Source organism: Gymnoscopelus microlampas (assembly GCF_963454915.1).
Source record: "Gymnoscopelus microlampas genome assembly, chromosome: 23".
In the NCBI taxonomy this organism is placed as follows: Eukaryota; Metazoa; Chordata; class Actinopteri; order Myctophiformes; family Myctophidae; genus Gymnoscopelus; species Gymnoscopelus microlampas.
Genome location: NC_139960.1, coordinates 33123993 through 33136446, shown reverse-complemented (window position 1 = coordinate 33136446; position 12454 = coordinate 33123993). Strand labels below are relative to the sequence as shown.

At 41.8% G+C, this 12454-nt stretch overlaps 1 protein-coding gene across 1 annotated transcript in view; it reads right to left on the bottom strand.

Annotated features, from left to right (window-relative positions):
- Positions 1-1508: 1508 nt before the first annotated feature.
- The window catches only part of lrp6 (low density lipoprotein receptor-related protein 6), a 99435-nt gene continuing 88489 nt past the window's right edge, over positions 1509-12454 (bottom strand). Inside the window, exons 23-24 of the mRNA XM_084049435.1 lie at positions 9585-9682; positions 1509-7866 (exon numbers count right to left, since the gene is read on the bottom strand). Of these exons, the coding sequence (XP_083905561.1) occupies positions 7524-7866; positions 9585-9682 (441 nt within the window). The 3' untranslated portion in view covers positions 1509-7523. The remainder of the gene's footprint in view (positions 7867-9584; positions 9683-12454) is intronic.

Here is a 12454-nt window from a genome sequence, read left to right as displayed (position 1 = left end):
GATGGGGATAAACAGCAAATAGGCTAAATATACAATGTGGGGGTCCGTCCTTGAACCGAAAATGTTTGAGAAGCACTGGTTTAAACAACATTAGGAAACAAGCCCAAATAAGCAACTACACTTTTAGAAACAAACCTAAAAAAAACGCAACCCACCGCAACTAGGAATATTTGCAAAGCAACTTTACAGAAAAAGGAGCCCAAACTCGCTTATAATAAGCGGACATGGCAACACTGAGGCCGAGCTGCTGCTGTGTTACCGTAATGCCTACAATATGGGAGAACTTTCTAGAAGTACCGTAACTTTTAGAGTAACGGTTCTGAAACTTTTCCATGTCAGAGGAAGACCCCCAAATTAATATGTATTTATTTTGGCCATGGACCCCCCCAATCTGAAAATATTTTGTGCCAGCCTAGGGACCTCCATATATAAGATGTATTTTTTAATAATCATTTCTGTTGACCAGAAGTAAAAGTAGCCTACTCATTATGGCCTTTTTAACATTCTTTAAAACATGTATCTTTCAACAACAAAAAAATGCAGATCTACAAGCTCTGCTATTTTTGAATAGGCAAAGTATAAAATAGCTCTTAATTGATTCATGTATGTTTTGTAATAATAAGCTAAATCTACAAAGTAACTATAAACTAAAGCTGTCAAATAATTATTATAGTGGAGTTACACAATATTTGCCTGTGAGATGTAGCCTAGTTGAGTGGAAGTATACAATATTGAAAAATAGACATACTCAAAGTAAAGTCAAATTACCTCAAAATTATAAGTGCAGTACTTGAGTAAGTGTACTGCAGTACTTGAGTAAGTGTACTTAGTTACTTTACTTTCCACCACTGATTCTTTGTACTTGTACTGCTGCCGTTTTATAGGATGGGGTGTTCTGCTATTGCCTTATCGTGTCTGTCTGTAGACTTTGACTCCTGACTAAGTAGTTAATACATTCTTGGCAAAATAAATGAGACGATGACTCATGGACATCTCTGTGATGATAGGCCGATTATGAGAAAACAAGAAAGAATTACATAATTCAGCTGTATAGATTTCCCTGCCAGCAAGGGTCACTTTGAGACCAAGAAATCCACAATCACGCAGCACAGACAAGCACAACAGAACGTTAATTTGTTCTCATATTGTAATGATACATTTTCCACTAACACACACCTGTCACCCCAGTCATTTAGTTGGAGTCTATTGAGAGTTGGAGCAGATTTTGGGACAATCACTTGACTTGATGAATGACACCTCAACTCCACTACTGTTGTGTCACGAGTTGTGACGCAACAAAATCTAGTTACCACTATCTGGAAGCAAATGGGATCTGAATTTCTATTTATAAAGGGTCAAATACGTTTCTGACTGAGGAAGTGTTGTGGAAGGCCCAATGGCAATATTTTTAACTGCACATGGTAATCATAGGCACATTACCCACACCATAATAAAAAGGTAGCGTTTATGCCACTTCATGACGAAAAAAAGAAACAAAATCAGTCAAGTTCAAATTTCACTCAACTTTTATTAAAAAAAAAAAAAAAAAGAATCTTTTCATTTGTTACAACAGCTTATAGTAGTAACTGAATGGGCTGTACAGGTCCATTGTGTATACACTGTTTTACATGTAAAGCAATCAATGTACAAAAGAAAGTAGAGTTAGTGGAAATCAAAATGAGTAGGATTAACCAAATGTTGGTCACCTTGAAATATATCCTTGCAAAAGCACCATGGTATCAAAACGGATGAATGACAAAATATTCAAAAACAAACTCTCCTGTATTCCCCATCTTAATCACGGCCCTCCGGTAGCATGGAGACAAAGTGCTTTTATATTATAAAATTAAAATTAAAAAAGAATTACCCTCACTGATCCACCTTGGATCCATCATTTTACAATTAAACAACTTTCTTTGACCTTTTTTCTTTCTTTTTTTTTCTCCCCCAATGCTTTCTGCACAATCTGTACCATGCACATCGCTTTCCAGATGACACCAAACAACTTGAACAACTCGCGACTTTTCAGTGGTTACGGTGCGTACACACCAGGAGCGTGCGATTAATTCGCACCGATTTAAACTGCTTTTCAAGTTATGAGTGCATCCACACAGAACACGAATAAAACGCAGCGATAAAGACAACATGTTATTTTTGAAACTAGGTCGATTTTCACCGCAAGACTTTCATACCTGTATAAATGAGGCATCGTCAAATTAATAGTTTAATGTGAATTAATCATATTGCAATTTTCATATCGTGTTTTTTTTTCCCCCGTGTCGCTTCCGATAAAACATGGACGAAGGACGGCTAGCCGGAGTGTTCACTACACACCACCAGGTGTGTCTCGCTCCTCCCTGCCTGGTGCTCCCCAGCCGCCGTTTTCGCCATGCGCCTGTGCTGATGTGTGCACCTTTCAAGCATTCATTTCACTCCACCACGTGATGGTGACGCTTGCCGACAAGAACCGATCTAGTCGGCACTGACACGGTTGTGCTACAGATCATCAATTAAGACTCAACTCTTGACACTTTCTCTCCTGACCGGGGTCATTCTTGTTTTATCTTTAGACGTACAACATGCACACACAAATAAACATCCAACTTTTATGAGTTTCTACATTGATGATGTGATGATGATGCGTTTAAGTTTTTGTACCGGTAAATCAGTAAAACAGTACTGTTAAAGTGCAGTTAAGAGAACGAGAACCTCTCCGAACAATGTTTGATGGAAGCCTCATTTGTAATTCGTCATAATAATGGCCGTGTCGCTAGCACCCCCAAAAAAATACATTTTCAGCACAGCGTGCGACGCGGTCGTACTGTATGACAAAGTATGAAATGAGGTTGAGAAGGGTTGCAGAGGACGGGAACATTCAGACAGGGCTTGAGAACACGCACATCGAGACATCATGCAGATCAATGATTGTACCACAGGCTGTTTCTTGGCTCATTTACACGACATGAAAGAAGACACAGACAGCGTCTACGATAGAGGTTAGCGGGTGAGCTGAGATACTGGTCTGGAATATACATCTGGAGACATTAAGGGTTTTGGTGAACTGGATTCCAATTCAGGTCAACAGACCTGTTTCTCAAAGCAAGGCTATATGGGCCCAATGTGTGACCTAATGTGAAAATGAAGAAACAAACCTTGCCACGTCTGTGATTAAATGGCATTTCTATCAATGAATGTTTAACAGATCAGCCCAAAACAAGCAACAGAATCCCCTATAATAATGCTGAAATTGAGAACGTTGCACTTTGAACAGGAGATGCATTTGGACTTTTCGAAGAATCTAATAAAGAGTTCAGGAGGTGTGCGAGAGTCATATTATTATACGATTGTCATCAAATCCATGCTGGTGTGTGTTAACTCTTCACTCCACGGACATTAAGATGTTACTTGTGAAAGAGCAACGTGAAGAGAAAGCCATGAAGAAATGTCATCTTCCGGAGCCCGTAAGGTATGATTTTTGAACTCCGCGTTTAAACTTTTACTTCAGAAGTCCATAATAAAACCCATGCCAGACTCCACACTACATTTGAGGATAATTCGTCGCTGTCGGGTGGAAACCTTGTACGTCCAAAACCGTTCCTTTTTTATCATCAGTTTAAAAACGATATAAAATAGCCAATCAACACCTCGCGATGCGAGGCGTTGTGAGCCTGTAGATAGTCTATTTTCACTACTTTTTGCTTGACATGAAGTAGGGCATTAAATGACAAAGTGAAACATAAAAAGTTCAAATTTGGATATACAAGGTTTCTGCCCGACGATTTCCAAACCAATGACAACAAAACAAAGCCTTGCTCGGGACAAAACTGTTCCGACAATGCAACAAAGTTTTCCTTGAAAAATATATTTTTCCGGTCATCACAAGACAGCACAAAAAACAGAACAGGTTTTTTTTTTTTTTTACAAAAGAGATTGTTGATACAAGCATAAAGGCAATAAGAATGAGTGCCACCTCAATGTGTAGACCGACGGTCCTAGCTGAGCATTTCTGTCTCTCTTCCTGCCTCCCATTCGTGAAACAAAGGCCTCAAAGTTCACATGGGGACTTGACCAGGAGGACATGGTGGGCAACCTGCCGTTGGATTGTAAAAACTTGCGATTTGGCACAAAAGTCCTTCAAAAAAGAGATCGGATTGACCTGTTGCAACAGTTACGCATACATATCATCATTCTTGACACAAAGTACAGGGAATACCCTGGCTGGATATGCTCTGCGTTTTTGACTGATCTGTCGGATAAGATTGTCACCGTGTAAGTTTTGGAGTGATATATTTTTTTTTTGTAGAAAAATATAATGAGGCATATTACAAAAAAAAAAGACGGAATGAAATTAAAGTACTGCAAGAATTCAATGGATAGATTTACAATGATTTTTTTTCTTCTATATAGCTTATAAATATGTTATCTACACAATATGTGGTACAAAAATACTATAGCATTTGTAGTGGGCACTGGATTTCATTGTGTATTCTCAAAAACGACGACAACGGAAAAAAATATGATATGAAGTTGTATAAATGGTCAGGCACGAGAACTTGTCCTTGGTTGGGGGTACCCCGATTAAGGGGGGGGGGGGGGGGGAGAAGCCTTAAAACATGGTTGTGAGGATTAAAAGCAACGAGCAAGACCTCTGTAACGCATGTGCTTTGGGTTAAGGTTCACCCACACAGGGTTGTCAACAGTTGCAGTCAGGCATTAATAAAAAAGAAAATAATAATAATCTTGAAATCATGACAAAAAAAAAAGAAAAAAAAAGATAGCATCGTGTGTACTCTGTGCACCAGTGGTTCTCAAACCTTTTCATGTCAAGGACCCCCAAATAAACATGTATTTGGCCGCAGACCCACTTCTGAAATATTTTGTGCAAGGGACCTCACAGAAGAGAAGATTTGTGTAATAACTAATAATCGAAATCAATCCAAAATGTCCTAAAATGTTCCCAATTTTTCAGAAATAGCAGATGTACAAGGTTTTGAATAGCCAAAGTATAAAAAAGGGATAAAGCGGTTAAAATGATTGTGATGATACATTACCCCACTTTGAGAACCACTGCTGTAAACAGTAAAATCCTCAGTGTTTGAACTTTGTATAAATGTAACCAAACCAACTCACAAGAGTTTAACACTGAGGATGTTACTGTGTATGTGGATTGTGAATTGAAGATGTGAGCCCCGTTGCGTTGATCCCCATTACGTAGGTGCCCTGTCCACATAGAACGCCTTTAGAGCTGGCAGCGCCAGTCTTCCATGTATTTCTATAGTAAAGACGTCATGGTGCGCTCCTCTTTCCAGCCCCCGAGCATCGAGCTTCAGCGCTCCCGACGCCCGGCGTTTATTTTGGCGTAGCGCCCTGGGCTAAAAACAATTAAACTTTTGGAAAGAAGCGCCGGTCATTTGATCCTGCTGATTGTATGTGACAACACGATAATTTACAACCCGACGTTGAGTCGTTACTACTACCACCATGAGAAGTTATTTGTGCTAATAAACTGCAGATGACAGGATGTTTGAGCAGTGAGCACCTCAATGGTTGATAGGTTGGAACAGTGCAGGCATCACGCTGTGTGTGTGTGTGTGTGTGTGTGTGTGTGTGTGTGTGTGTGTGTGTGTGTGTGTGTGTGTGTGTGAGCTATGGACATGATATCCAAGGTGCTCCTCAGCTCAAAAGGCGTTCTCCAGAGACACGTTTGCCAACTGTAGCTTGCTCTGGGTCTTCCAGTGTGACCCAAGATAACCGCAAATGATGATGATGCTGATGTGTAGGTGTGGCTAACCTTAAGAAGCTACGGGGACCACGACAGGTGAAGGGCAGTGACAACATGGCCTCACATAAATATGTGCCGTTGCGTTATTGCTTCAGGTGAGAAACTGCTGTCTTGGTTCTGTGACCACCAGCGAAAGGAGGCTTACATCTACAACTCAAGTGTAAAATAAAATTAAAAAAGGGATACAGACAGGATAAGTAGCAACCGCATTTGTAAATGAAGGAGGTATAAAATAATAAAAAGAGCCAGTACCACATTCTTCGCCACTGAAAAAAAGGCTTTTAAACCAGCCACTCCCAACCCACTTTATGGGTGGGGGGGACCATAGAAATGATGAGTGCTCCAGTGCTGACAAAATGGCTGCCCCCAAGCCGAGGAGGAGCTCAATGGCGCAGCGGCTCTGAATGACATCCAGGGGGAGCTCTTCTCCTTCCCATCCCCATCCCTTAGTGCCGTGGTTCTCAAACCTTTTCATTTGAGTGTGCAAATGGAACCAAAATGGTTCCATTTGCGCACTCTCAGAGTTACAGACCTGTAAGGGTCTGTTTGGAAACCCCTCAAGGAACCCTGAGGGTCCCCGGACCCCACTTTGAGAAGCATTGTCGTAGAGTTGAGCTAATGCTAGTGTTTCTCATTATTTGGCATCAGATTATGTCTTGTGTTCATGTGCTTTTAGTGTGTCCTTCAGTCTGGTGTGGGAAGGTCATATTCTCATCTCCTGGAGTTTTTTTTGTCTTTTTTTTTGTCTTCTTTTTAAGGCAACTTATCACGTTTGATGATTTTAATTAAAACCTTTTCTTAAAAAAAAAAGAAAAGTAAAGAAAAATGTACAAATTTCAATAATACAAACCTCTATGGCATTATCATCAGTAAACGCTGTATAGAAAATATATAAATATGCTTTTTTTTTTCTTCTTTTCAATGTACAAGTGTTCTGCGGCAGCTCCGTTGATAGCTCTCAATTTCATTTTCTTTCCATAAATTTGTGTTTGTTTTTTTCTCTCTCTGTAACTGTACAGGATGCTGGACCCCCTTCAAAATGTCCACCTCTCCTCCATATTTCATAGATGTCTCTCTTTCCCCATTTAAAAAAAAATCATTATGCACAATTGGTATTTACAGTGAAGGGGAGGGGTGGTGAGGGGCGGAGCCTTTTGCGGGATTGGGGGGATGGGGGGTAACCGGAAGAGTGGGCACCTAAACATCATAGCCACCTCAAAGTTACATTTGCTATTCTTTTCCAAAATGTAAAAAAAAATGCTTGTATGCTTTGGAAAATGGTCTGATATTACATTAATATCAGACCTAAATTTACCCTTCAACTTTTTGCTTATGCCCATAGTGACTAGCTAGCCACGGGATTTGTAGCAATTGTAGAAATATTAGGCCTTAAATGTCAAACGTTCAAGCATGTTCAATTCATGTACGTATACTTTATATTACTTGACATTTAAGGCCCAACAACAGTTTCTACAAATTGCTACAAAGCCTGCATGTGTATATTCAATCATTTTGGGCAAAAAGAAGAAGTTGAAGGGTAAATTTAGGTCTGATAATGACATACCGTGCATGTTCAAATCATGGATACTTTACTTCAGACGCTTTTCCAATTATTTTCTTCTTTTCTTTTTACATTTTGGAGAAAATAAAAAACAATTTGAGGCGCCCACAATGTTTAGACGCCCCCACTCTTCCCGGGGTATCCCGGGGGGGGGGGTTGGGGGGGGGGGGGTAGCCAGGCTCACGAGGAGTCCGTACATGGCGAGGGTGGCGGCGGGTAGAGGTGGTGCGAGTAGCTGCGCTCCGTGTAGGGCGAGGGGGGGCAGCTCTCGCAGTTCTCCTCGGCCGACAGGTACTGGCTCCGCGGCGTCGGGGGCGGCGGGAAGGGCTCCGAGTCGTAGTTGAGGTCACTGGTGTAGCCCGCCTTGGCCACGCCGTTGGCCGCGGCGGACATGGCGGCTGCCGCGGCGGCGCCGGACTTGGGCGGCCCGGCGCGGCGTCCCGGCGTGTAGTCGCTGTCGCACACGTCCGTGCTGCACGGCGTGGTGGGCGGGGCGAAGTGGCGGTACGTGTAAGGCCTGTAGCTGTGAGTTAAGAGAGAAGCAAGGGAGAAGAAGTCAACGTCATGACATTTGACTTAACCCATTGAGACCTGAAGCCGGTTCTACATGTCTCCTAAATCTCAACAGTATTCTGAAAAACGTATGTTTCTATATCAGTGGTGCTCAATCTTTTTCATGTCAAGGACCCCCAAAATTATATGTATTTGGCCGCGGACCCCCATCAAAATATGTTGTTCCAGGGACCCCCCAGAAGCAAAGATTTGATTTAAAAATGTTCGCTTTAAAAATATATATATTCAAAGATTTGCACACATTTTCACGATTTTTGAATAGCCCAAAGTGTAAAATAATGCTTTTTTAGCTCAAATCTAAAAATGACACAGTTCCAGGTCTTAATGGGTTAATGCCATAAAAGTAGTGGAAATTTCCACTATTTTTGGAAAATGTCTGAAAATATATTTGAAAGTATGAACATCTTTCAACATGGAAACTTTATGATTATGCAAAAATAATTGCGATTATCTCAAATAATTGCCATAAGGTGATTATGTAATACAATTGTGACAGCCCTAGACGAGGGAGGGAGGAGGGGGGGGGGTTGGATGGAGGGAAGAGGATTAGAAAAAAAGGCAAATGCAGCTCAACCGCGACGTTCAGTAAACAACCAGCGGCGCTGCGTTTACCAATCTCATTTTGGACTTAAAACTTCTTATGTAAATAAAACATTTTGATCACGGATGAAAAGCGACACGACGCGGTACAAACGCTCACCACATTCTGTGTGTGTGTGTGTGTGTGTGTGTCACTGAAGCCTGTGCCGTTTCAAAATGCACGGGGAAAAGGGTAAACAAAAGGAAAGCGAAGTCTCTTTGAAAGCCGGGCCCCCCGAGTCCAGAAAAAAGGGGGTTGTTATAAGTGCTAGCATGTGCCTGCGGAATTCCTGCCATCTCTAGCAGGGCAGCACACTGCAATCCTGCAAGGTTTGATTACATTTCCACGAAACCCAAAGATTTCACTGGTATTCTCTTAATTATAACACTCAATGGTTTCCTTATTGATGTTGACGCCTGCTACAGCCGGTCAGAGAGCTTGGCTAAGTTAGGACTTTCAAAAAGACAGTGGTTGAGCTTTGGTAAAATGATCACGATTATACAATAATTATAATTATAAAAATGTAATAATTTCAATGTGGCTTTGTTTCATGGGTGACATGTTTTTTAGTGTTGATACATTGACAGAGAGCTACCAATAAGAAATGTTGTGGCCAGGACCGCTGGCGTAGCGGTCCAGGCACCTAGAGTACAATGTAGCCTGACAGCGTGTCGCGGGTTCAAATCCCGATCCCGACGGCCTTTGCTGCGTGTCACTCGCCATCTCTCTCTCCCCATTTCCTGTCAGCCTGCTGACCTATCTATAATAAAGGCATAAAAGCCCAAAAATAAATGGAAATATTGTTAAATGGCCTTTGGATTGAGGTCACAGTCGCGCGTCATCACATTATGAGTAGGATAAAAGCAACATATATATCGTCGCTGTTCCTTTTCAGCAAAAGAACCTGTGTTGAGACACATTTGATCACTTTCAAATTGTTGTAAAAACAGCGGGGGAAAAAACTGTTCTGCAAGCTCACATCGAGGCACATCGAAGAGTTTTGAATTAATCGTGATATTGATTTGAAGCCATATCACCCAGCCCTACTGTCTGTGCATGTGTGTGTGCGTGCGTGTATCAGGACATACCTGTAGGAGTGGTGTGTGGAGGGACTGTTGGAGGAGTAGCCTAACTCCATGGTGTACTGGGAGCGCACCGTGGCCGGCGAGGGCGGCGGGTTCAGGATCTGGGAGAAACAAACGGAAAACAAAAACACCTTTTAGCTCCTCTCCATTTCATTCACGTCTGGAACAACACATCCTAAATACATCCTTAATTCACATTTTTCTCTTGAGACCATTTCTACAATATCATCAAAAACAAAAAACAAAAAAGGACATGAATCTTCCACAGCTAAGTGAAAATCAATACTTATACATAAAACCACTTTCTCATCCTTAATGGGCCATTTTTATTGCAAATGAAAAAAAAATCTCTTTAGCTGTACAGTCAAATCATTACAGAAACGTGTTTTCAATATTACGCCCGAATATCCATTACCATTACACGACCGTCAAATAAAATATTATATTTGTTTTCTTTTTTTCTGCAGAAGTGAGTTATGATTATTCCTTTTATGTGACTGTACAGCCAACTGTATTCGTGCTAACTCTGGTTTCTTGAAACGGCATAATTGAAACGGAGGCAATTAACTGGTTAAAAGTACAGCCTGGCACAGACCCTTTTCACCAGTTTCACACGCTCTCGCAGCCTCTGCTTTCCTCACTGGGGAAAGAAAAGCCTGGGATTTCACACAAACACATATGGCTGTGTGGTTTTTACATGTTACGGCACCCCCCCCCCCCAATTGGTAAGTCGCTCAAATCTGGGGCAATTAATAGCGGAGGTAGATGATCGTGAAAAAACTGCAGCAGGATCAAATCAGAAAAAAGAAAAGCTGGATTTTGAAATGATGCTTGGAAGAAGTGACTCAAATAGAGGTAACATTTTCCACATGGCGGAGGGCGTGCCTCGGGGCTGGGATGCTGTACTGTGTACCCTAAGGCAGAGGTTCTCAAACTTTTTCATGTCAAGGACCCCCCAAATTATATGTATTTGGCCGCGATATAATAATATAGCAATAATTGGCAAAACACTAAGATTAAGTTAGTTTTCCTTGTGATACCGATAAATAGGAGCTTTAAGTATACGATGTTAGTTCCATTGATCCAAGCCGGGAACACAATCGATCGATAGATCGTTAAAATAAACATGCTCTGAAAACGCGTGCAGCTCACCCATCTGACCTCTTAACACGGCAGCCGATAGGCTGGGTGGGCCGTGATTAAAAAAAAAAAAAGATTTTCAAGTACGCCCTGATCCAAAAAGGGTTGGGAACCGCTGCCCTAAGGAAATTGTACGTTTTAATTGAAGAATAATTATGTTGGTGTTATCATAGGCTACATTTACAGTATATTAGGGATGTGCCCAATTAGTTAATAATCCGGAAGACTAGACTTATTGTGCACGTGCCACTGGAGCCGCGGAGCGGCGCGGGACGTTTTTTACGTAGCGGGGAGCAGGTTTATAAAAAAGTAGGGGCGAACATGGAGCGAGGACCGCCCGCCGCTCCAAGCCGCTCTGGTCGGGGGCCACGCACCACATGTTGGAGCATGGCCGGTCGCACGGACAGACACAAAGAAATCTTCAACACTGCAACAGAAGTGTACACAGCGGCACGTTCCTGATCAAGATTTCATTCAGATATCTCCATAATCCACGCAGCTATGTTTATAAATTCCTATGCTTACACCACCAGCCAATCGAAGGATTCAATACGATTTGAAACGCAAGTGACAGGTTTTGGCTGAACCACTCGCTATTCCAGTCCCCCCCTGTGTGTTGTGCTAGGTTCATTGTTTACTTGGTATCCTACAGTTTCATTGTACAGATTGTCATTTAGATAGTAAATTGTTTAGACTGATGCTTGGTTCATTGTTTACCTGTGATCCTAGTTTCCTGAGGCACTACGCCAGGGGTCGGCAAGTAAGTTTGGCCTCGGGCAAATGTTTTTCTCATTAGATGGTGGGAAGAACATAATCAATGTAATTTAAGAACTGGAACTGGCAGCAGGCCATCTTATATACTAAATATTGTATAAACTATATAATAACTTGATATAAAAGTTAATGAATAAAGATGTGTGTGGTGTAACTGCACACTGATAGAACTGTGTGTGTAATCAAATGTAACAGGTGCAGATAGAAATGCGCGGGGTAATCATTTTGTGCAGGAATGAGGACATTTAGTTAATTAAAAAGTTAAAAAGAGAACATTTTATCTGGAGCCAGACAGTCACACTCCCTTTCAAACAGAGATATAAACAAGCTCTTTCAATGAATTGCAGCTCAAGGTCTTTTCTTAGATATGGAGAGAAACAATGTGATACAACACATGCCTGTCCGTCAACATGGATAAAAAGCATTCTTCAGGTGGGGGTAGATTTCTCTATTTGGACATCATAGCCTGAATGTGGGACGGTCAAATATTGTCGACTATTTACAACATCATTTACCGGGTCAGATATCATGGCTGGCGGGCCAGTTCTGGCCCACACACACCGTCTAGTGCAGTGGTTCTCAAACTTTTTCATGTCAAGGACCCCCTAATTGACACTTATTACCCCGCCCCGCGGACCCCCATTTGAAAAGATAAGCCAGAGACCCCAATAAGAGAAGGTTTTTATGGCTCTCTAGCAGTGATTCTCAACCATTTTAATTTCAAGGACCCCCAGTTTGACATGCATTAGGCTACGGACCCCCATTTAATGGCATTTATACCTCTGGGACCCCAATTCACATTGTAAAACCAATGTTAATGTAACTCTGAGAGTGTACAAATGGAACCAAATTTGGTTCCATTTGTTACAGACCCATAAGGGTCCATTTGGTTCCTGTCCATCATCTAGCTGGGGACCCCCTGGAACCCCCTCAAGTACCCCTGGGGGTCGGACCCCACT